A 26399-nucleotide genomic window follows, 5' to 3' on the forward strand; every position below is an offset into this window, starting at 1 on the left:
TGGGACCCCCCGTTCCTCCTCTGAGCTTGTGCAACATCCTAATTGAGGAGGACACATTGGCTCACTCTTCTGTCTCTGGTGTGATGTCACATAAACCTGGTTTAATTTTAAGAGATGGTTATTTTATTGCTAGTCTCTGGAAGGATAACAAAACCCACAAAGACTGAGGAAGTTACAAAATCATCCCCCCAAAAATCTCAGTTATTGAATTTCACTGACTCACAAATGGAGCCAGTTCTATTTTGCTCATAGCCCCTTCATGGGTTTAATCATGTAATCATTTATTCATCAATAAATACATATTTTTTTCTATTGCAAAATTATGCTTATTTTATCCCTTGCAATTTCCAAGAGAGAGAACGTAAAAGAGAGGTGTTTTTGATTTGAGCTAGCTGTCTCTCTCATGGGTTTCTAGCTGTTTTGTTGTTTGTTTGTTTTTGGTGGGGAGGGAGGCAGAGTAAAAGGGTGTTGGTCTGGCTCCCAGGCCAGCTCCTCTGTATATGAGTTGCATGGATGGGCAAGTCTCTTCCCTTTCTGGTGTCTTTATTCTCTCAAAAACTAGGAGTTGGGCTAAGCCATTGGTTTCCACATTGAGCTCTGCACTCCTGGGAATGGTGATTGGGGTGTAGAGTGGTGGGGAACCTAGGAATCCATACATTGGACAAGTCTGAAGACTGAATAAAATAATGTCTTGTACCCATCTAGTGCGTATTTGTATGAGGGTGCTTTGTAATTAATAAAATGCATTTAAATGTTATTTAACTTTTACTAACTTTGGTCACTATGATTTTCTTAATTAAAATGCAATTATAAGTGTGACTGAAGTTCTACTAATTTTGGTCATTATGATGTTCTTACTCCCATTCTGTTAATAGGCAAAAGCTCTGCCTGCGTCTTTGGTGTTAAGATGGGTCTCACAAATGCTCAGTTGAGAATCACAGGTCCAAACGATTTATTGAGTTTTTTCTAGACCTAACATTTTAGGATTCTAAATCGAAATGTCCAAAACTGTAGTCACTAGTCACATATGGCTATGTAAATTTAAATTAATGAAAATAAAATAAAATAAAATAAAATTTCACTCAGTCACACTGGCCATGTTTCAAATGCTTAATAGTCACATGTATTTATGGCTGCCATATTGGACAGCATGGATATCAGACATTTCCATCACTGCAGAAAGTTCTATTAGTCAACCCTGCTCTAGGAGTACTGAGAGCTCTTAGTGTGTTTACCTTGAGTTTACATAACTTTATCACGTAATTCTTAAAGGAATATGAGTTTAATTTGAAGGCATTTAGCCTTTGTTTCTATTGAAATCTATTGAAGGAGCTGAAGAAACATGCCACTGGGCAGGAGTAGTTAAGAAACCTGGCAGATGAATCCACTTTTCATGAGAGAGTTTGCTTTTGCACTTTGATTGCCCTGGGAAACATGATGCTTGAGAACAGCCATGCTCTCCAGTGCGTGTTGATTCAGCCACACCCCCGAGATAACCTCTCCCACCAGATGACTCTGGGAGGTGGAATCCTGTGCCCAGGCTCTGGATAAAGCCAGACGCCAGGATTTTGCTGGTTCCAGGTCCAGAGGAGATACCAAGAAGAGAAAGATGGAGAAGCCATCCAAAGCCAAGTAACATATTTCCTTTTCCTTACAGGAAGGCTTCTGGGTATGGCCAGAGCCAAAGGGCTGGGAGTGGGGAGCAGGGTCTCCTTTCAGGAGGCTGCGAGGGTGCACGAGGACATAAGGCTTAGCAGGGAAAGCTCATAGCATAGGAGGGACGGTTGGGCCTGGCCATGCACGCTTTCCCTCTTCTGGTGAAAAAATAAATATTTGTTGTGGAGAATATAGAAACTATGAGGATTTTTAAAAATCACTCCTAATATTATCAGAGATAACCACTGTTACTATTTGGCACATTTAGTTGGATTTCTTTTCATTCCTTTAACTGGGCTATATAGAGTGTTTTTTTTTTTTTTTTTTTTTGGTCTGAAACCAGGGTTTCTCCTTATTTAACTGCACAAAATTGTAAAGCCAACCTACATCTGTGATTTTTCTTCCTCTGGCTCTCTCCTCCTGCTTCAAAGTCTCTTCTCTGATTGTCTGAGTGAGAGCCGAGGCGTGTCCGGCCCTTAGGCAGGTTGCTGTCTTTTGGCCTCACCCCCAGACCTGCTTGGTCAGCTCCCCGGGGTTAAAACTGCCCCCTGGTGACTGTGATGGCCGCGGAGAGCAAGTTGGGAGACTGGGAGCAAGTCTTGGTTTTTCATCTTGGCTGGGGCTGGATAAAAAGGGTCTGGACACATTTGAATTTTTTCATTTGCAGAGTGGTTTGGTGGAATTAGGTGTATACATCACCAGCTCAGGTTGGGGACAGGATTGGGGTTCCCAACTGGCGACTGGGCTGCTGAATCATTTTTTAAGAGAGTCAATCAATTGTTTATTAAGCATTTATTGAGTAAGGCATTTTACTACACACTGTGTCCACAAAAACGAATCATTCCGGATTCTTCTTACAGAGCACTTACAGCTGAGTGGTGTTGATGAAAAAGGACATTGATGGTTATGATTTGGGTGTTTTAGAGGTGTATGCTCAGGGACTGTGGTGGCCCAGGCAGAAAGGACAGTTAGTCCACCTTCGGTATCAAAGAAGACTTCCGATACAAAGGGCCTCCAAGCTGAGACCTGAAGGATACGTGGGAAATAGCTTCCTCAATGTGGGGGTGGGAGTTGGGATGGGGGAGAATGTTCCAGGCAGAAGGTACAACATGGGTAAAGTCTGGAGAGGCCAAAGCATGATGTTTTGAGAATGACAAGTAGTTCACTAAAGCATATACTGTGTCTGTTTTGCACAGGAATGGTTGCTGATGAATGCCTTGGGCAATGACATTTGCTCAAGGCTGGCCTGTGCAGATCTCTGATGGTACATTTCCTTTCCTTCCCAAGTGTACATGCTACCTGTTTCTATAGAAGACCCAGGACAAGGCAGGCTTCTTAGATTTCTTCTGGTGGAAGTAAACTCTCCCTCCTCTGAATTCCCATGGTGCTCTTGCTTTCTCAGAACTTTCTACTCTACAGAACAGTCATTTGTGGATGCCTCCCTCTGCCTTCCTGGAGATCAAGAGAATCTCCCGTGGTGTCCAAACCAAAGATGCATGTGGCTACACATGTGTGTTCGGGAAATGTAGGATTTGTGGTAAGAACCTGTTTCCTGTGCTACTGCTTTTATGCATTTTCTGAGATGTTAGCGCATTCTCTGCCTCATTGCATATTGTTCTTTCCCTCCACGTTCCTGCTGTGATCCTGTGCCAAAGCCATCCTCGGGATAATGCTCAGAAAAGGATAATGGCATTTGATTTCATTTATTCATGCAAATTGGAGTCATTAGGATGAAGATTTTAAGTGGCATTATAAATGTTCCTGGAGTAAGGACTCTGCCATGAGTGGAGAGAAGGCAGAATTTCTCCCATGGGTAGCAACCCTTTGGCATTGCGGAGGGTTTTTAGCAGGGCTGCCGTCCAGCCAGCAGGCACTTGTATGGCTGGAGTAGCTGTTAAAATAATGAAATAACTTCATGCAGTAGGTGACTAGCTCCCACCTTGAACCCACCGAGGGCTCTCTGATCTAAGTTTGATGAGAGTGTCCCATGGACCCAGCATTGTTCCCTGCAAACCCAAAAAACTTCCCCCATTTTCACTGAATATAAAAATAATCCGTAATCTTTATAAAAAGGTAAGCAATTCAGAAAAAAAAAAGATGAAAGTAAAATCAATCCCAAATCCCACTGTCCAGAGATGAATACTCATCTTTTTGATGAACAAGCCCTTCAGATATCTTTCTCTGTAGGTATACAGTTTTTACATAAATTATTGTATGTATTCTGCTCTGTAACCCATTTTTGCTCTGAACATTATTAACATACACTGAAGGCTCTATTATCAGGTGGGTGACTGGAAAGAATTGTTTAACTTCAGGAAGGTTTGGGAGGTATGGGAAAGATCTCAATGGTTTCTCTCACCCCAGCGTTTTAGGATTTTGTGCATGTAGAATCCTTTTCTTGCATTTTCTTCTTGAACTAACAATGTTTGTGTTAGGTCGTATGTGGTAGGCACCTTTAAATTCTATAAATACATCCTTGTACTACTTTTGTTAATGAGCACATAGTATTTCATTATGAGTACATAATTCATTTTTTAATTAAGTAGTTTTGAGCTGATGAATATTTAATTTATTTCCCATCTTAGGCTAATGTAATAATTCCATAATGAATATCCTCGTGTATTCAATTTTGCCCACATATGCAATCACACTTTAGGATAAATTCCTAGAAATAAGAAGTCTGAGTCAAATGTTTTTTAATATTTTAATTGATATTTGTTTTAGGGGCCATTAAGGGATAAGAGAAGTGGACGTTGTGGGAGCTTGAGGTTTAGCTGGGGCTAAGTCGTATAGCAGTATGCACAGAGCATGGCACAGCCATAGAACAGTGCAGAGAGCAGTTAGCAGAGAGATGGATGTTGCGTGGAAAGGGTCAGCAGGCACTGGAAGCAGTTTCAGGAAAGTGTGACATGATCTTGCTTTGAAGATCTTAATAATAGCTTGGTTCCTCATCATTGGGGTATCTCTGGGGTGAGTCCCACCTAATGGCAGAGGGAGGGACTTGGCTTTTTTCAATTCAACAAATATTGAATTGAGTGCCCTTCGGTGCCAGGCATGGGATACAGTGATAATCACTACACCGGCACCTGAGCTCAAGAGGTCTCATCCCAGTGGGAACACCCTGTGGTCAAGGAGGAGCCACAATTGAGAGCAGGACGTGCTCCACGGAGCTCTGCTCAAGGAGCCGGCGGCACAGACGATGCTGGGTGGACGGAGAGCGCCAGCGGGCAGAGAGAACACAGTGGAGCTTGGTCTTAAAGAATGAGCAGGAAGCCCTCGGGATGCCAGGGAGGGAACCCCCAAATTGCAGCAGCACCGAGCCCTGGGCTGTGAGACAGTGTGGGGTGCTGAGGTCAGTCTTGTTGGGTCATAAGGCAGAGTAGAAGGGGGAATTGGTCCTTGGAGATTGTCTCCCACACCTGGGGCCATGTGGTTCTTCTCATCCTCTGGACTTCAGTATTTCCTTTACTGGTCCAGGCTGGGCTTCCTGGCAGTGAGCACTTGCTTTGCAGTGACTCTTTAGGTAAAGTAGGAATATCTAGGGGATGTGCTAATGGTCCTAGACGTGCTAAATGTCTAGGAGCTGCAGAGCCTTCAACTGAGCGGGAGCCTCCTTGCCAAGCTCCTGCAGGTGCAGCCAATGCTCACAGCTGGGGTCTGCCCCAGTGCCCCAATGCCCCAGTGGCTGGAGGAGACAGAGACTTCTGAGCATATGTTGTATAGGGCTATAATGAAGAGCTGAGATTAGACTGGGTCTGCAGCTCCAAGAGATGGAAGGAAAGATCTTGGCTGCATTTCCTTAGAGGAATTTTGGCTAGCTTTATCCCAAATAAGGGGGTCCATTCGTTCAGCTGTCAACAAGGCATATAAAGGTTTAGCCATCCAAGAAAAATTAGGAATCCAACTACAATATCCTACAAGGCCTAAAAATCCTTTTAATTGATGCTCAGTCTTGGCAGGAGGGAAATTTAGAATGCTGTGGATTCTGCCAAGGGCTAGGCGGTGGCCCTGAGGGCCGAGATGGGGAGAGGCAGGGAGTGCAGCCACCTAAGCAGGCGAAGGGCCATAAATGGGTTGGAATACTAACTAAAAGAGGGTGCTGTCCACATTTCCTTTCTGTGACTGATGGGACCGGAATACATATGGGATTTATTTCCTTACGCTGGTCTGTTGAACTTGATTCGAAGAATTCCAGATTAATTTCTCTCTTTTGGGAGAAAGATACGCATCCTTGGAATCCAAGGAAATCCCTTGTAAGAAAGTGAATTGGGGCAGAGGCGGCCAATAGAATTTGATGAGTGCCTTGTAAAGCTCCTAACTGATAAGGGAATTGGGGGAGGGAATTAAAGATGTCATGGGTCTGTTGGACACTTCCACCACTTCAACTGTTTTTCCAGCCTGGGGAGGGGGGCTAATGAGGGTGGTGGGATTTAAGATAGAGAAGGGGCCCCTGGATCTATTAGAGCCGTATAAACTTGTTTCCAATGATCAGATCCATTTCACCTGAAAACGTGGTAGAGCCAATTGGAAAAACTTCTGCCTTTTCTCAGGGCAGCCCTAATGGTCACATTGAAAGGCTGCTTGCTCTCTTAGAGGGCAAAGAGCTTTGGGGAGGTAGAGGGGGGGTGCGCTGCTGTTTTTTGGGGGGCAGTCGCTTTCCCAATGTCCAGGTTGTTTACAGTAATTTGAAGTCCCAGCCCTGAGCCGTGGTGCTTAAGAAGGTCCACTGGGGGCTTGTTTAGCTGCTATAATTGGAAACTCATGGTTGGTGCTAATTGTATTTGTGCTATTTTTGCCTGGGAGGATTTCTTTTTCTCAGCCTTTTAAAAGGCACAATCTAATTGCTCTGTAAGATTGACTCAATCATTAGGTCCCATGGTGGCCCAAGTTAGTTGTTTCCATTTTAGAGCTATGTTAACTTCTTCTGAAAGGCTGTTAACAACCAGAGTTAAATAGGATAGGGGTTTCATACATAATATGGTCAGGACCTGAGAGTTGTTTAAAGGTTTCTTTGAGCCTGTTATAATATTCATATATGGGCTCACTAGGTTTCTGGGGACATTGTTGGATTTTCCCCCCAATCAGTAATTTCGGGAAAATCTTCGGATCTTATGACCTTATAAAGCTCCTTAGCTAGCTTAAATGCTTCAGTTTTTTCAGTAGCTCTTCGTTTTGAAAAGTCATTTAAGGGATCTTTCCAATGAGCTTTGTCTATCCGGCTTTTAGCATGACCTTCAGCAGTAGTCATGTGAATTTATTGGTAAAGATCTGAGTACCCAGGCTCATAAGTCTGACTGATAAGATTGAATCCTTTTGTAAAACCTGCTGGGTCTTTGGTAGGATTTGGGGAATCTTTAATTATTGCCCTCAATTCGGCCTTTGTCCAGGAACATGTGTAACAGTTGAAATCCCGGATCCTCCTTCATTTGCCTTAGTTCTGAAGGGAGCAAGAAAATAAGCGATTCAAAGGAATCATAAAAGAGGAGTTCAGCTAAGATTGGATATAGAGGAGGAGAGCAGGAGGGGCTTAAAGGGGGGTTAGAACAGCCAGTGTCAGGAGTTCTGGATAATTTTTCAAGCTTGATAATTGCTTAGACAAATCTCTGTTAGTCTTTGTTAATTTAGTATGTGCTTCTTGAAGAAGGGCAATTTTAGAATTAGTTATACATTTGGAGCCTTCCAAGAACCAATCAAACTAGGTATCCCATTCTGAGCGCTTAGTTTTAGAGCCTCTGTTTTCTAGCTGAGCGCACAAATTTAGTCATATCAAAAGATCACCATTGTGGCCATTGTCATTTGAGATTTTCTCTTAAGTGCCAGGTCCAGCAGGATAAAAATTTACATGAGGCAGAACCATAATCTTTGTACATGAGACCAGCTGGTGTGCTACATGGTGTGGCACCATGACAGTTCTTAGATGGATTGGAGCCTCTTCTTTCGGTTAGTTAGTTCTGGTTGTGAGTAGTCTGAGAGCCTAAGCCTGAGAGGAATTGTCTGGGTTTGGACAAGGGAATGTTTTACAATGTGCCTTTCATGGGGTTCTTGTTGTACCTGGTAGACAACCTGTGTGCTAGTCGTCCCACATGTGATCAGGTGTCTCTGCCACCTCATCCTTTCACAGGAGTCTTGTTCTCCTCCAGCCGAGACGTCCCATCAAAAGGTGGCTTGCACTCTAATAGCATATAAGTGCCCTATCCGTGTCCAACAAAATAATTATTTGATTGCTCATGGTCAGAACATAGGTCGAAGAGATTATCAGGGAGACATCCCTCCACCGAAAATAGCTCAATACCATAGTGGGAGTCTTTAAAGTCCCATCCGAGCGCTCATCAGACAAGGAAAACCAAAACGGGCAAACACAAAAGGACTACTGTTGGCAGCCCAAACCAAAAGACTCAAAGTTCAAATGCCTTTACCAGAAGACACCCAAAGAAAGGTCAGAACCTCCACCAAAAAAAGAGAGAGGTTGGGAGCTGAGCGACTCACTGACAGGAACCCCGGGGCCAGCAGGAGAGAGCAGAGCACGAGGGGCTCTCGTGGGTACCATGCTTGACCCTAAGGGCCACTCCGGAGTCAGGCCAGTGGTCATTCGGGCTCCTGTTTCTGACACCATGTAACGGGAACCAAGAAATAAACTGAGCTGCAAGGCAACAATGGTATTTATTTGGGGTTTTAGAATTGCAATTTGGGGAGACCAGATTCAAGTAACAACCCAAATCATCCCCTTGTCTTGGCATTTCCTGGCAAGGGTTTTTAAAGAGAGAAGATTAGCTAAGTTGTTTGTGGTTGGTGGGTATTTGGGGTACTCCAATTGTCCTTCAAGTTAGATAGTTTACTGAGTTATCTTATGGTTTCTGGTGTGTGGACATCTTCAGGGTTTTGAGGAACATTGTAGCTTGAGGCTTTGCCTACTTTGGCAACTTGTGATATCTGGCTGATATTTTCCTAAGAGTAACCTCCGGAATAATCTCCGGACTCCACTTATAAATCTCTCAGCCATAGTAGTTCTGTTTTTATTTTATTATTATTTTTTTTTACATGGGCAGGCACCGGGAACGTTTGATTTCTTTTTGAACAGAAGAGGCCTGGTGTCTGCTCTAAGGGGCTGTACCCTTGTAGAAGAACCAGGCAGGTCGACCAAATACAAGACTTGGGTGTATCCGGAGCCATGGGCACAGAGGAGTAGGTCAGACCCAACTGGGGATGATGAAGCCCAAGGTAAACCTTGGGCTGAGACTTGAAAGGTGAGCCCACAACCAAGCCTCTTGCGATATGCTGTTGATTTGCTCTGACCTTGGGCAAGTCAATTCATCTCTTTGAGCCTCAGTGTCTCCATTTCTGACAAGATGAGCTGGGCCAGGCAGCAGAATAAGGAAGACCTGAGTCATGAAAAACCGTCTGGCCAGTTTATTTCCCTCTCTTTGCTTGACTTCTGGGTAAAGTCAGGAGTTGTTTTTTACATAAATCCCTCAAATCTGGTCCTTCCAGCTCTCTGGCATGGAAGCTTTTTCATAGCTGACCCAAAATAGACTAGTTCCTCTCTCTGCCCATCCTGTGCACCCGCCAGCTCCTTGGCCCTGCTCCTAGCAGTTGCCACCTGTGCACAATGGCTGGCGGCTCACTTTACATCACCTGCAGCTAGCAGCTGTAGGAAGCTTCTGGCTTCCATCTCTCAGTGGGGGCTGCCAACCGGGGGCAGTAGACCTGTGTTAGGCATGACAGAAGGCAGCCTCTGTGGCTGGAAGGATAAGGCCAGGTTTCTGTCTGAGTCACAGGAGGGCAGCTGTGCTTGATGGGCCCAGAAGAAAGAGGAAACCCTCAAACTGAGGAAAGGATCCTCAGGTTGCCCCAAGTGCTGCAGGTGGGCCATGCTTTGGCCTAAACCTGCTCGGAAGCACCTTTAGGCTCTCTGAATACTGGCGGAGCCTAGCCTTTGCGCTGGGGGTTAGCGGCCCTTGGTGAGGGGACTAGAATGTTTGAGCCCGGGACCCAGAGGAGAACCCAGGGTGTGACAGGTGGGGATGGGGGCGGGGGGGGGGGGCAGAGACAGCTCGTCCTCCTGGTGCCAAAGGAAATGGAACAGAGACACAGGGTCTGGAAAGCGCTACCAGCCTGGAAATCCTTTCCTTTTGGCCCCTCCTCCATTCCATTCCCCACTGCCAAGAGAAATTGAGATGTGTCTTGATATCAAGGCGCACATTTTGGTCCATCCGCTGAACTTGGGTTGTGTCTTATAACATATCCAAGTAGTGCGGTAGTGTGCTCTACGATCTGTAAGTTGATGGTACACCTTAGACTTTTGAATTTGAGATCATTGACTCTCACAGGGCTAGATATTAATGGAACTGGACGAACACTTTGTACCTAATAAGCAGTGGAGCTGGAATTTGAACTGAGACTCACTAATCCAAAGACTCCTTTCCATTAAACCCATTGCCTGGCCCTTGTTTCCAAACCGTAAGAGCTGAGCGTTACGGAATCTCCCACAATTCTGTCTTGTAGCCTCTGCTCTTAGTGTGGCCACCTCTGTCTCTGTCCCATGGAGGAATTCCTGCTCAGTTCATTTCTGCCCTAAGATGCAATACGCAGCATGGTCACAGAGGGAAAATGATCTGAACCAGAGGCCCAAGCAGATGTTTTGTTATCCCAGGAATCAAAAGCAAAAGGAGAGAAAATGTCTGGGTAGGAAAGCACCAGCCACTGGGCCATGACACTCCCTGATGAAGATGGGTATTCCAGCAATGATCCTGAAGGGAAGGGAAACTAACCCCGTTTCCCACGGGAAGAAACTGAGGGCCAGAGAGGTGAAGCAACTTACTCAATGTCACCTACAGATGGAGATAACCAGGAGCCATTTGGTTTGATGACTGAGCTTTCTCCATTTACTCAGTTGAGCCAAGTGAAACTGCCATTTGACAATTTCACATCATTCAGCTTAGTACTCTGCTGCTTCCCCAAGAAATGACCACATGCTGAAAATACTCCTGAACGCTCAGAAAAGGGTGAATTGTGATCAACCAAATTTACTATTTTGTACTCTTTAAAATCAGTAATTTAGGTGTGATGATGATGATGGCATTGACACCAATCACAGCAGCCGACTTTTATGGAATATTACTATGTCCTGGGTCCCGTGCTCGGCCCTGCCCACAGGTCATTTCACGTAATCCTCCCAACTACCCTGTGAGGTACATACTATCATCACCCCCATTTTACAGAGGAGGAAACCTGAATTTAAGTTGAAGTGAAACCATTCAATTAGTCAAAATATTCAATTAATCATGACCCGCCCACCCCCGTGTCATTCTCAGCCATGGTTCCATGGGACGATTAAGTCCTAATGCTCAGAAACATGCATTGTAAGAAATGCGTTTTCTCTTCTACTCATCAAGAATGGTGCCATTATGTACAGCCTCTGAGAGAATTGAGAAAAGAGCCTTGCAATTTATTTTCTGTGTTCTGAAGTTCAGATGAGGAACTCTGAGCAAGAAAAGCTGCTAGGTACTGCAGGCACCTATACTTCCCTCTTTGCTGTTATGATTCTGTTTGGTCATCTAGACAACCTGCTTTTCTCTGCATTCTGGGACAATAGTTATGTCCCTATGTGCTGGGAATAGCTGACCCATCCCATTCACGCGGCCAGATGGTCTGTCCTTGTTCATGGGGACCAAAGTGTGCTTCTGGGGAACATCGAGCTGGCGACCAGAGCTGGTCATCATGGAAAGAGGGGCTAGATGGGGCAGGACGTGAGTTACTGTTGGAGTTGAGGAGGGACGTCTCACTGACTGGTAGGCTAAGGCTGTAAGCCAACAATGCAATGATGGACCAGAAGGCTCAGGAGCTCTGGAGGACTGCAGGGAGTAGAATGCATGTGAAATGTGGTAAATGGTACAGAAAGTAAACTGTGAACGGCTGCAACACAGGCTCACAATCCATTGTTCACAATTCCTAAATCCAGACAGCTCTGAAGACTGAAAGTTTTCTAAGTTTTGTATAAACTCTTTGGATCCTGACATGAGCCAATGTTTCTTTTCCCTGCTAATTGTGAATGTTCACATATTTTGCTGTAGAAATATTACTACATTTGATTGTGGGGTGCTATTCTAGACCTTAATGGGAGATTAATTATTACTCTCTCCCTTTCTAAAATCAGAAAAAATTCCATAATGCATTGAGCTCCAAAGACTTTGGATAAAAAATGTGAGCCCATAATATAGAATATTTATTGAACATTTGTTATGGACCAGGCACTACTGTAAGACTTTACATGGGTTAACTTAATACTCATGATATCCTATGAGACAGGTGCCAATATTGACCCTATTTTACTGGTGGAAAGCTGGAATCCGGAGAAGTTGTGTAATTTGCCTAGATGGGTGGTAGATGACAGACAGTGAAGAAGGCGAGGTCTGAAGAGTCTAGTTTGAAATGGCAATGAGCCAGGCAGCTTAAGAAGCATCAAAAGTCAATCTCAAAAAAAAAATCAATCTCATTTTGAGTAAAAAAAAATTATTCAAACTGATGGTTTGATTGAAATGGTCGGGCAAATCATTCTCATAATGAATCCTGTTGTTGGGTGAGGTAAGAGGCTTAAAGAAAAAAACTATTCTTCCTGTTTTCCAGGTCTCTAATGAAACCATTCAGCAACCGTAGAGCCTCTGCTAACCCTTTGGGAAAACTCTGTGACCTTTGAGTGACAATGACTCATTGATGGGGTCATGCTTCTTTATGAAAAAATTTAAGGGGCAGCCCAATTTTCATTTATTAAATTGGATTTTCAGTTTATTGTACATTGATAATAAGGCATATACTAAACTTTGAAAATCTTAGCTTTGGCTTTTGTGGAAGCACTATTTATCTTAGTAGAAATCTTACTTTAATGCTTTTCTCAAAAGTTGTACTTTTGGTTAATAGCTGGATGGGCTGGCTGATGCTATCTTAGTTGATACTGGCATTGTTCATGGGACAATCCCAAACCCTGCCAAAATAAAAATGGTTTACATCTATTGCTTCTTTTCCATGTTCTACCCTTGTCTTGCTTAGAGAGCTGAATTAGATCGGTTTGATGAGATGTGTTCTTTATGAAGCTTTACTGACTGCCATCCTATACCTCTATTGATCACAGTGTTTCTAAAGTTGTCTGATGATTTCTCTCTACCGATTTTTTTCTAGAAATGGAAGCAGTGTGTGTCTCATGAATAACGGCTGGCTTTACTAATAAAATTGGTACAAATTATTCTAAGGGCTACATAAGAATATTAATTTCTCTATCAAAGGGTTACATTATGCTATAAATTATAGAGAAATTTGAAAAAAACTTTGTCATCCTATTATCACTGCAAAATTTTAATGAGTGTTTATGTTTGCATACATAAACAACATAGATGAATTATATATTGACTTTTTCTTGGAGCAAACATGATACTTAAATGAACTAATACTGCAAGGTGGTAGTTTACTGAAGTTGGAAGTTTACATTGCTTTTTGGTTGCTTTTCACCTTTACATACCCTTTCCAATTTGTATATTATTCCCAAGATAAAAGCCAGAAACATACTTTTCCACCTTTCCTTGCAGCTAGGATGTTGGCACGCGACCCAGGCTTCACCAATTGGGTAAAAGCTAGTAACACAAATAGGCAGGTGCAAAACAGAACTATCCTGATGTGTATGGGGAGGGGGTCAGATAGCCTGCTTCCTAGAGGGCAGTGCAGAGGTTCCCTGTCTGTGTACAAAGGTGAAGTCTGCCCTGGGGCCGTCTGGGGGATGGATCGTGGTAGCTCCTGGCTCTGTAGTCGTCACACCTGATTCTCTGGGTCTCCAAAAATCTGTCACTTGCCTCCTATCCTTGAATGCATTCATTCTCTACTTGATCTACCTAGAAGGGTTTTCTTTGCAACAAAGAAACCTAACTGAAATAGCTGGCATATGGGAACAATGACCAGGAAATGGGTTTCTTTCCTATGTGCCTCCTTTCGCTTGTTGAAAGATATCCATAGAACGAGACTGCCTGCCAGGCCATCCTTCCAGGGGTCATCATTTATTTAAACTGATTAGTTGCTGGGAGCAGCGATCATGAGAGAGTGGTGCACACCCAGATGGGGGTGATTCTCAGGGAAATGGAGGGTGACTTAATGCAGATATATGAATGGCTGTGAATTTGGAACTCGTCAATAGCCTTGGGAGAGGGATCTCCTGGGCATTAAAAGATGAGCCACGAAGAAGACCTGGATAAAGGTCTTGGGCACTTCTAGATCCTCAGTGTGCGAGGTGCTGAGCGTGGTTGTGTGCCTACCCCGGTCCATGTGCATGCACGGTGTTAGGGGCCAGCAGTGAACAAGTCAGGGCTAGTTCTGCTTTTGTTTGGTGCTCTGGAGCTGAAAGCGCTTTCACAGACACGTGACGACGGATAAAAGGTTTCATAACTTTTTGAAGACACCAAAAATCGGAAAGATTAAGTGATTCATCCTCAGTCACACAGCCAGTTAAGCTGTAAAACTGAGACTCCAATTCAATTCTGCTCTGGTTCCCATATTCTTTCCAGGGGACCAACCCCCCTTACAGCCCAGAGCTCAAGTGAATCCTGAGAAATAGATGTCAAAATATTACTTTTTTTTTGCCTTTACTAACAGGGATGCCTAAGATGAGGTGGGGTCTGGTGGTCTTTCTACTACCCTGCAACTCCATTCCCCAAGGCTGCTCTCTGTCATTTGTAACTTGATTGGAAACCTCATGCTGAGAGCTGCCCTTGACGGAAGAGATGCAGGGACAGTGTCCCAAACTGTGACAACTAGAGAGAGAGAAAGGGGAAAGGAAGAGGAGAGAGAAAGGAAACCCTACCACTTCGGCACTTTTCCCCTGGGCTGTGGCACTGTAAAAGGGGAGGTCCTTTTTATACAATCTAGTGGGCAAGACAGGCTCATACACAGCTGTGTGGTTCCTATCTCCAAGCCTGTGCCTTGTGTATTAATATTTACCGGATAGCATTGCTTGCTTGCTTTCTTTTTTAATTGAAATTTGCACTGAGGTGTAATTCACATACAGTTGTAATAAGTGATGCAGAGGGACCTGTCACTCTTCATTCAGCTTCTCCCAGTGGCAACAACTCGCCAAACCATAACACAACATCACAACCAGAATATTGACGTGGTTACAATGCACGGGTCCTATTCAGCTTTCCCAAGCTTTACTTATACTCATTTGTGTGTATGTGTGCAATTGATTGTGTGCAATTTTATCAAATATTTAAGGTTTTGTATCCTTCACTGTAGTCAAGATACAAAATAGTTCCATTACCTCAGGGATCCCTTGTGTTCCACTTTTGTACTTTTATAACCACACCCCCTCCTCTCTGATTTTTATTTTCTGTCTCATGTGTCCGTGGCACCTACAAAGATACTTAAATTTGTACTTTTGAATAAATGAACTCACAGTGATGTTTATTTAGCCTACATTAATATATTGTATAAATGGAACATATGTAATTTAGGGGATTAGTGTATCTGGAGCCCTCTTTATAATATGTCTTTCTCTGTATACAGAGAAAGGAGAGAGAGAGAGAGAGGTTGAGAAAGAGAGGAAAGCAGGGAGGGAAGGAAGAAGGTAAGAGGGAGACAGGGAGGGGGAGAGAGAGAGAGGAGTAATATACAGTGTGAATAGTAATACTCAGGGAAGTGGAGGGCAGAGGAAGGAGCTGTTCACTGGGGCTGGGCATGGAGCAGCGGCACTAGAGGGAGAGCCCCACCAGAGCTGGGACGTGCCTAGAAAGCGCAGTGACAAATCTCATGTACTCTGAGAGGGTCTGCTTGGGTTTAAATTCCCTTTCCACCATGTCCTTTCTGAGTGGTCCCAGAGAAGTGATCTCACCTCTGGAGGCCGCCTCGGTTTTCTTCTGGTTAAAATAGGGATGACACTAGTTCCTATTTCAGGGGTTGCTGTAGGACAAAATGCGATGGTGCGTGAAGAGCACTTGGCACAGTGCCTGGCATGTCATGAGATTTAACTCAGCACGTAAAGATGGCTGTTCATCGTCCTGGTTTTAATTATTTGAGAAGGGCCTCCGGCATCCTAGACTAGAGGTCATGAGTAAACCTGCCGATGGGGAGGCCTGGCCTGGGCCTCAGCCTCGAGGCTGAGGTGGGAGGGGACCACTCAGCCAGAGGGTGGAGCAGCTGACTCCCCACCTGGCCCCCGCTGGAGCTCTGCTGCTCTTGTCCCCAGGCTCATTTCCCTCAAGGAGTCTTTCTCATACCTTTCATGGCACCATGGGGAAAATGATGCGCCAACACGCAGTGGTGAGTCTGGAGGTGTGGAAGCATCCTAGGAAGTTCTCCTCTGATGGACAAGGTCAACCACGCTGAAAGCCCCACTAAGACTTTGCAGGGTCAGGGGATGCGTCTCATCCCAGCCTGAGCTCCTTCCTAGGAAGTTCTCAGGAGGCCATGTGTGTGTTTCAGCTCTCTCTCTCTTCTACTCCCCCTTCGTGGGATCGAGGAGGGGTGTTTACTGTGGCAAGTCTGCTCTGGGATTAGTATACCTGCACCTCTCTCAGTTCCACTGAAATTCTCTTACTGTGTACACACCTGTGGTGAGAAAATAAGTGCCCTTGGGTCACAGAGATAAAGGGCAGTCAGTAGGGCAGAATCCGGGTTCAGAGACTTCACAGATCCCTCTGTCAACATCAAACCCGCTGCAGGGGGCCACCCAGGAAAGACCTGTCTGGTAAGTGAGATGTGGAGACAATTTGGGGAGAAAGCATTCCCTTGCTGATGACTCAATTTTGGACTTCTGCTAACCTCATAACTGTGAGTCGAAAAATTCCTGTTTAAACCAATCCGTTGTGTGTTAATTATCACAGTAGCCCTGGTGAACTTGGGCCATGGCATTCAAATAACAGAATTGGGAAAGCAGTGATGTAAGGAAAAGAAGCTTGAACCAGGAGAAAGGAGAACTGGTTTCTAGTGTTAGATCTTCAACAAATATCATAGGAACCTGTGCAACTTACAGCTTCATTGGATGTCCATCCCTTATTTTTTTCTGTAAGATCAGTGGGTTGGGGTCTATTAACCACGTTCACTGAACATTTGCAAGACGTTATGCTCATTGGTGTGAGGCTACAATGACATGGTATGACTCCTGCCCTCCAAACTTTGCAGACTGAAACCAGACCAAAGGTGGTGTACTCTTTTGAGCAGAGAGTCAGCCAACTATCAGACGAAGCAGAGTGTGGCTGAGTCTTGTCCCTCGTTTGGCCGCTAATGGCTTTACTTTGCAGAAGTCGTTCAACTTCTCTGAACTTCAGACTCTGCTTGAGGGAAACGATGTCCCTCCTGCTCATCTCCATCAGGGCATTGCTTCTCCAGAGGGAAAAGGAGCATCCACCCATCACCAAGGGAAGTCCCAGTGCAACCAGGATCCCGTAAACACAGTGTTCCAAACTGGTTGGAAACTCCTCCTCTTGCCAAAATTCTTATTCTTCAATGCCTGGCAAATTGCCACTTCCTTGGAGAAACCGGCTCCCTCCCCTGTATTTTGATGACTCTGTAATATCATATCATATCTGCTTGAGTGTGTACATGTGAGTGTCTGTGTTGGTGGTGAAAAGGGGGGATGTCAAACATTGGGAAGGTGATTGAATAAGGGAATATTTTTACATTGAGTTTTATTGAATAATATAATATGGAAAAGTGCATAAAACAAAAAAGAACAGCTCAATAAATTATTACAAAATGAAATCACATAAATACCACTCAGACCTCAGAATTAAGAAATTGCTAGCACTTTGACACCCACCCCCACTCCTGTCCAAATAAAACCACTTTTCTCACTTCTTGTTTGCAATTTTTCTCCATACTTTTTATTTTGAAAAGTTTCAGATCTACCAAAAATTTCAAGGACAATAAAATAAAAATTTATAGACGTTTGTACTCTCATATGGTAGTTGGTAATACTTTGCCATTTGTTCATCTCTGTTTCTCTGTACACTTTTCCCCCTAATGACTGGAGTTAGTCACAGGCATCATGACACACAGCCACCAAATAATTCATTAGTCACTGAGCCCTGAGAGCAAGGCCTTCTCATACTCGATCCCAGTACACTCATTGCTCAGGAAATGGAAGCAAGACTATCAATACTGCTGATGCAATGCTATTATCTGACATACGATGCATGTTCTGATTTCAGTTGTTCTAACAATGTCCTTTATGGCTATTAAAAAAGTTTGCTTTAGGAGCCAAATGAGGATGGCACATTGCATTTAGTCAGGTTGTCTCTAGTGTCCTTTAATAATGTACAGTTCCTTAGATTTTTTGGTTTTCATTTTTGTCTTCAATGAAATTGACTTTTTAAAGGAGTCAAAGCTAGTTATTTTGCAGAATTTTTCTCAATTTATATTTTTTTATTATTTCTTCTTAATTAAACTTATTTTTGTTTGTTTGGTTGGTTCCTGCTTGCTTGGCTTATATTTCCCCTGAGAACCACATAAGTGACATGAATTCAGGGCTTCAGTTGAGGAGACAGTTGGCTCATTACTGTTGATGAGTTTGGTCGTTTGATTAGGTGATGTGCCCCAGGTCGCTCCTGAACAATTTTTCATTCAATGGTTTTAGCCTACTATAGAGTTTGTAGAATGGTGATTTTCCCTTTTCCTCCCCTTTCACAACTCTACCTTTTTAAGAATCAATATAGGCTGAAGAATTATTAACTTAATGTGCTGTAATCTGTCCTGGTCATTGCTTATTTTGATACTCAAATTGTCTCATATTATGCAAGAGGGAACCACTCTTGATATACCCTCACCAGAGTTAGACCGCTTCCTTACTTTCTGGCATAATAAGATAATCTAGATCTATTATAAGAGGAGTTGAGCTCAATATATGACTTCTTATGATTACAATGTCAGAAAAAAATGGGAAGGTGGGAATCCATGCTCAAGTTAGTTCACTGTATTGAACTTTGACAAAAACAGCAGATTCTGGACTGGCCCCTTTGATCACTGAAGCTCCCAGAAATGGGCCACGTAAAAGTCACTGTCGCCCGTGATAGACTGCCAGCCCCAGTGCTGGTGACAGGCAGACGTGATGGGCTTTCTCAGGTGCAGGCTCTCCTTCCGTTGTCTTGAACACTCCCTGGCACGTGTCCATGGTAACAGGAAGCAGATGGTGCATGGGAATTAATAGCTCTGGTAAAACTATTTTATCCACTGATTTTAATTCTTGCTTCATGAAAAATATTAGGAGAGCAGCAAACCAATTATACAAGTATCTGTCTGATTTATACTGAGTTTAGTGTCTTCTGCCTTTATATCTATAACGATGAGAATGCACAATAAAAAGGCTCCAACAAAAGGAAAATGGAGATATTGGGGTTTAAAATCCCTTGTACTGTGCCAATGAAGTTTTGCTTCTATTTTAGCATGTTGGCTTTTTTAATGAATGGAATAGTGTTACAAATATTTATTTAGTTGGATTAGTCTATTTCATTGGCATAGAAAATTAGGATAGAGTGAACATTAGCAAATGTTATTTTAGAAATTAAGAGTCTTGCAATAGGATCATGATTTTAACCAACAATGGGCAGGTATAAGAAGGGGCTACAGAATGGGATGGGACATGTCTCTGATCTGGAAAGCAAATGAATGTAAGTCCTTATCAATTGGTGGTGGCTCTCTGGGAAATTGATTCAGAAGTTTTTGAAGGTGAGATAGATTAGTCATGTCTGTCATGGGCAAGGAAAAGATTCAACCACAGACTATACCCTGGAAGCTGACTTTCTTAGGCTTGAACATTATGTGGCTTATTTTATTAATAGGCACCCTCTTAAAAACTAGTGGTTGAATTCAAGTAAACAAGATGTCACAGTACCCTTATTGTGCCTTAGGAAAATCACCACTGCTTATTACAAAGATCAGGCTGCAATTACCTTCTATCTAAAATGTCAAAACACTTCCTCAGTTCAGAGGACAGCATTTCAGTTAACTCAGTAAATACACTAAAGGGCCTTGAAAAGTGAAGGTAAAAAATTAGGACACCAGATGGTGGGAAAAGGAAGCCACTGCTCTTCCCTTCTTCCCCAACAGCCAGCCTCCCATTGAACTTGCCCCCTGAGTAGGGGGGCAATCTTCTCCTGTTGGCATTCAATTGAGTACAAGCCTAGATCCCTGAGATTAATGGTCACCTCTGACTAAGAGGTGGTTTGTTCTTCCCATCCTAATATACAGGCATATTTACCTATTTTCCATACACTCAGTTGGCATTGGACAGTTGCTCAAGGGGTACTTGCCCAGCAAAAAACAAACCATCCAGAAATCCTTGACCTTAGGAATCTCTGCTTTGAAGAATTTTTTCTAGTTTTCATTGGCACAGTACAAGGGATTTTAAACCCCAATATCTCCATTTTCCTTTCGTTGGAGCCTTTTTATTGTACATTCTCACCATTATAGATATAAAGGCAGAAGACATTAAACTCAGTATAAATTAGACAGATACTTGTATAATTGGTTTGCTGCTCTCCTAATATTTTTCATGAAGCAAGAATTAAAATCAGTGGATAGAATAGTTTTACCAGTGCTATTAATTCCCATGCACCATCTGCTTCCTGTTACCATGGACATTGAGATTGAGAAGGAGTGATCTTGGTTTCCAAGTTTGATCATTGATCTGCGTGACCTAAGCATTGGCCATTTTTTGCAGTCTGGCCCTCGGTTTATTGGCAAAGTGAAGGAACTGGATTAATTGCTAGGCTTTCTCCCATGTACATTCTGTACTTAAAATTTTGTAGCACCTGCTATAAAATATTTATTGATGCCTATACTGGATGGGATGCTGAGAAAAAAAATGGAATATAATATATCTTGTCTCTGTCCTCTAAGAGCTTTCAGCGTGTTTGAGAGAAAATCAAGGGTGATGGTGATGGCATTGGCTTTTTGATGAATTCTCAGTTGATAAGAATCTAAATCATCCACTTAACACTGCACAACAATAGTTGAATGAGAATGGACTGTTTATCCTAGACCTTGTACAGTATGACTCTACTTTCTAGAAAGAGGTCTGTCCTATAGCCAGGTGTGTTGATGATTTCCTTGTGCAGTTCAGTGTTGTTAGTTGGTTTTGCTTTTTGACGGTTGGTTGGTTTGCTTTAGCTCTCCCAGAGCAGAATAACATGCAAGAGACCTCAAGCAGTGGAAGTTTGTACTAGGGATACATTGAATGTGTGATAACGAGGCAGTGAAGTTAGAGCAAAGGTTTTGGGGGTCAACTTGTGGCTCCACCATCTGCAGACTGGTTGAACCAGTCACTTAAACTCTTTGTGTGTCTGTTGCCTCATCTGTAAAATAGGAATAACAGCATCTACCTTATAGATTTGTTTTGATGATGAAATGAGATAATGAATATAAAGGTGTTGGTCACAGTTCCTGGCATAAGTGCTCAGCTAAATAATCACCATTATTATTATTATCATCACTATTTTTGCCTGGGGCACCTGTTCTGGGACTGCCTCGTGGAGAAGCAGGAACCTCAGCGAAGCCTCTCAGGAATGGGAGCCTCGCTCAGAACAGCTCAGGAAGGTTGTTCAGGATTCACACCTGCTCCCGAGGCCCAACTGTCCCAGGGCCCCCTGTAAACCAGGCTCCCCTAGACTCCTTATTGCCTGCTCCCTCGGGAGACCCAGCCACTCTGTCTCTGTCTCCGTGGCCTCCACTGCCACCGATACACTCCTTTCTACTCCTTCTCTACCCCGTGGCTTCTGTTGATGACAGCCCTGCTGCTATCTCTTTCTCGGGACCTCCGCAGGCCACCTTTCTCTGTGTGGTGTTTCCTCTTTGGCCCCTGCAACCAGGTTCTCAGCTGAATTTGAATTCTTTCATCCACCAGATGCGGTCACCAGTGCTGAGCACAGCTGTCACACCAGGCTGCCCGCCATGTTGCTGCTTGGCCTGTGGGCCAAGGTGGGGGGGCACATGGCACCAGAACACCTGAGGGGGGCCAGGAGGGCCCCCAGCATCTAAGCCTGGTCTCCCCCATTACCCTGGGCGGTGCAGGGACGAGTAGAAGATGCCAAACATGGTGCAGTTTGGGAAGGAGACAGGAGACCATTCACATCTACCATAATAATTATAACTTTGTTTTTCCCTGGTCGGTAACTTTATATTTCTAACATTTCTACAATATTAGCAGCTTTAAGAAAGGAACTTTATTTTTTCTAGTTCTTTTGTTTCTACTTGTGGCCTAATATAGACAATCAGTTGGTAATACAAGATTGATATGTCTGCTTTTCAACAAATACTTAGTGGCAATAAATTTGCTCTACTTCTTTTTCTGTCTTAGAAAAAAATATTTTTTTCAGATGTTAAACTAATTAAAATTCCTCACTGAAACATTGCAATGTACAGAGAAGTCCAGGAGAGAGAGAGAGAGAGAGAAAAAAAAGGATAATTCTACAACCAAGAGATTGCAGCTGACAGAATCACACATAGTACTAAGGAATACTATGAAATGTCACTTGTAATCTCTGTGATCTTGTGCAAGTAACTTTTTTGCTTGAGTCCTCCATGTCTTCATCTAAAAAGAAATGGGTAAGTAGGACTAAACATCTTCCGGATAATGAAGGTCATTTCGATTTGCACAAGATTTGTAAAGTACCTGTTAAGTGCTTTTTGTACAGTGAGTGAAAAACAATTAACCCCCCCTCCACCTTACCAAGAAGACTTTCTTTTCATTACTGCATGTCTCCAGGACACAGAAGAAAGGAAACCCAGGGCATGCAAGGATACTGAGTCCCACACAGACTCGTTTGAGGTCTCCTGCCCCTAAAGTGACCCTTTTTTGCTATTCCAGATGTTTCTCCCCTAACTGTGTTTGCACAAAGAACACCTCTTTGGTACGGGGAACTTTTTTTCCCCATGACACCTTAAACAGGCTGAGTTTTTGAATCTCCAAAATATTTTCAAAAAATTCTACATTTTCAGAACAATCTATATCATGGGAATTTTTCCCTTTTCATTCAGGTGTTGAATCAAGAACACGAGTTGAATATAGTCGCTGACTTTTGATATTCATTGGGATCATTTTAATATTAACTCACCCTGTACTGCTACCAATAATAGATCCAGCATTAAAACATGTAGACAAGTTAGAATCAATTTCTTGCGTTTAAATGTCTTACTTACTTTGCCATTTCTTGAAGATGACCCATATTTTTAAATGTTGAAAAGTATCCCATTTACTAAACATAGGAACAAAGCTTTAATGTAAAAGATAATTACTTTCCTGTCCTTAGAAGAAAGCTGACACTGTTTAAGAGTGGTCTGCTTCACTTGTTCTCTCCGCCATATTTTTTGGGCAATTTCACTGCTCAATAGCACATCCATTTGAGTGTGGCAAGAGAAGAGAATATCAAACTGTCAGTTTTAGGACTCTTGAGCAATGCCATGAAAGGATAAATGTGTGCTAGAAGCAAGGAGGGTGGGGCTTAGCAGGTTTCTCAAATTGTGTTTTGTTTAAAACACAATGTTCTGGGCTGCAAGGGAAGTTCAGTGGTAGAATTCTTGCCTGCCATGCAGGAGACCCGGGATCGAGGTCCAGTCCATGCACTTCCCCCAAAACAAAACAAACAAGCAAAACAAAAACAAAGAATTTCAACAAATGGTGCTGCAATAATGGGATACTCACATGGAAAAGGAATGAAACGTGACCCCTAACATACAGCATACAAACAAACTAAAACAATATTCTGAGAGTAATTGAACTGAATAAACGATTTTGTCACCTCATCAGTTTGGCAACCATCACATTCTGAGTTTCTCATACTTTTGAAGAGTCTTATTACACAATCGCATATTGGAAAATCTAAGTCTGGTTAAACTAGCATTTTACAAATGTATTTCAAAATGGAACCTCTTTATCAGTGGCACGCTTGTTTGTGAATCACGAGACCTGGATTTGAGTTCTGTGTTAGGTGGGATCCTCCAAAAAAGCAGCTGTGGGAGATTGATTGGGAGACATGCCTGGGAAGGATAAAGAGGGAGGTGGGGAAGGGAAGGGGCACCTTCAGACATCGCTGGTCTGACATCTGTGGGGAGGGGGGAAGGAAGGGAAATTGAACGGAAGAATCTTCTAAGGAAGTTTCACCCAGGTTGATGGGAAGGTTTAGAGCGCAAACCACCCATTCGAGGAGTCCCGGGTCTCTCAGGAGGGGGACAAATTTGTTTGCTTACTGTGCTGTGCCATTGGCTGGGGGCAGCCTCCGGGAAGTGTGGCCTCAGCGTGACACAGAGGTGGGTCTAAAGGAAGCACGGGGGTGGGGGTGGGGGTGCTGGGTTTGTCGGCTGCCTAAGCTCCCCACAGCCAGAGATCCATCCTGGCTGCTGGAATTTCCAGTTTTGCTCTTTGTTATGCAGCCATGCAACATTAAATCATCCAAGCCTTCTGGAACCCAAATAGTTAATCCAACAAATGGAGGAAGAGCATCTATTTTTTCTGCATCACATGCGGCCGGTAGAGCACTCTTTGTAATCTATAAATTATACTAGAAATATAAAGGATTGTAATTCTGGGGTGGCTGAAGCCTTTGCAAGCACATCATCTGCTAGCAGGACGCTGTGCTTCTTGACCACCACACAGTGTCTTAGTCATCGTTGTCCTGGATTGTCCACAGCCCTAGCATAGTGCTGGGAGCTAACTGACACTCAGTGTTTGTTGAATGATGATGGGATTGCTGTGAGTTCTCCAAGGCAACCCCATAACTAATGCTGCACGTGGAGGAATGAGTGCAGACACTGAAATGCATTCTGTCCCGCAGGAGACCACCAGGCAGGAGGCAGAGCATGGGGGCAGGTGGGCGGCTCGTTGGGAAGGTCTGCATTTGAATTTGCATCCAACTTGCAGCTGCATCCTCATTGTCAGGCCTGGAGTGAAGAGGGCTCGAGAAAGGTTTCACAAACTCCTTGCTTTGCAAATTCTCTCTCTTTTTGAATTCCTAAAACAATTAGGACAGTTCTCAAACCTCACTTTAGACACTTGTACAGCATCAGCCCCCAGGTTCATTTTCCAGAGCTGTTTCCCAGTTACATAATTGCCTCTTTGAGTTTTGCCAGCTCACCCTTTCTTCCCTTTGGGGCAAGTACCAATCAGGGACGATGGTTAAGGGGCAAGCACAGCAAGAGAAAGAAGGAACATAAAGAAGCAAAGGTAATTAATAACTGGATAATTTCTCAAAGAGTTGACTGTGGCTTGTCTATTTGGCTCCAATCTCCTGATGGACGGTGGTTTTGTCTCTCAACTTTGTGCTTCCCTTTGCACCTACTTCAGCATTTCGTACAGAGTTACAAACTCAATAAACATTTGTTGAATAAATTAATGATGTAGAAGTGCCTACTCTGCGTTATTCTGTGCTGGGGAGATAACAGTGGGTCAACCAGATGAACTTCCTACCCAATGGGACTTTTGTCTAGTGATGAAAAAAAATCACATAAGCATAAAATGACAAATTCTGAGAAACGTTGAAAAGAAAGAGCACCGGAGACCAGGAGAGCACAGAGCCTGGGGCCTGAGGGCTCTTGGGGGTCGGGGAAGGCCCTTCTGGAAATGGGATGCGACCCGACCCTGAAAGATGGACGGTGTTAGCAGGCGTCAGGGGCAGGTGGACACCAGGTGCAGAGAAGAGCATGTGCACGGACCTGCAGGGAGGGGCCACGTCCCCATCAAGTCGCTGAAGGCAGAACATGGGGCTGGTGCAGAGAGAGCCACATGGACGCAGCCTGAGGTGAAGCAGAGAAATAAACCTGTAAGGTGGTCTGTTTGGTATTTCTCCATGACATAGTGGTGCAATCAACAAATATGCTTTATTATTATTATTAGGTGAACAAAAAAGTATTACAAATGAGCAGGGATGGTGACAGTGGTTAAAAATCCAGGTTTGAAGGCTAGATGGTGTTGGAAGGTGATCAGGGCTGCGACAAAAGGTTGGAGCCAGGGCCCTTGAGTCTTGATCTGCCTGTGGCTACTTGAGGTGGAATAACAGCACCTTGGCAGCCCCTCCTCTTAGAACGTGCTCTGAGCTTCTGTGTTTGCTGATCAGAGTCTTGGGCTCCGGAGGCCAAGCTGAGCAGAGGGTGCTCAGTTTCACCCAAAGATAGGCAGCTGCCAGGTAGATACACACAGGAAGGGCCTTTCCTGGGAGGCAGCCTGGGCTGGTGGATTCCCGATGGGAGCTTTCCTCCTTCTTCCTGGATGCTGCACCTGCTGCCTGCTGACCTCTGCCTGGTCCAAGAAGTTGGTGAGTCTGAGGGCTTCTGGGGCCAGGGAGCCTTGCTGGTCAAGGGGAGGCCCATTGCTGTGTGACTCATTACTGAGTTCTAACCCACTTTCGGCTGCAGTCTGTATGTCTGCCAAGCCCTTGGGGATGCTGCTTCCATGCTTGTCGTTGGAGACCTGCACTATCCTGTGTGAGGCCCCAGGCAGAATGCAAAGAGGATGGACTTTGGTCTCAGACTGCTGTGTGGCCATGGGCAGGTTCCCTAACCTCTCTGAGCCAGGGCATTAATCATCGGAGACATAAAGTTTGTACAGCACCACTTTTTAGGTGCTTGAAAAATGGTGGCTCTGACTGGTCTTAGGGAGGCACCATTTCAGGATGGAGATCTGACTGGCTAGGGTTTGACTCCAGTTCGGCTGCTTATGATTGTGGGACCTTAGGGAGATTGTTTGACATTTTAGATCCCAATTTCCTTAGATGGGCATTGGAAAG

At 43.9% G+C, this 26399-nt stretch overlaps 1 protein-coding gene across 1 annotated transcript in view; it reads left to right on the forward strand.

Annotated features, from left to right (window-relative positions):
• The first annotated feature begins 1535 nt into the window (after nucleotides 1-1535).
• The window catches only part of FER1L6 (fer-1 like family member 6), a 178839-nt gene continuing 153975 nt past the window's right edge, over nucleotides 1536-26399 (forward strand). Inside the window, exon 1 of the mRNA XM_077167599.1 lies at nucleotides 1536-1632. Within this exon, the coding sequence (XP_077023714.1) occupies nucleotides 1610-1632 (23 nt within the window). The 5' untranslated portion in view covers nucleotides 1536-1609. The remainder of the gene's footprint in view (nucleotides 1633-26399) is intronic.

Source organism: Tamandua tetradactyla, chromosome 6, assembly GCF_023851605.1.
Source record: "Tamandua tetradactyla isolate mTamTet1 chromosome 6, mTamTet1.pri, whole genome shotgun sequence".
Classification (NCBI taxonomy): Eukaryota; Metazoa; Chordata; class Mammalia; order Pilosa; family Myrmecophagidae; genus Tamandua; species Tamandua tetradactyla.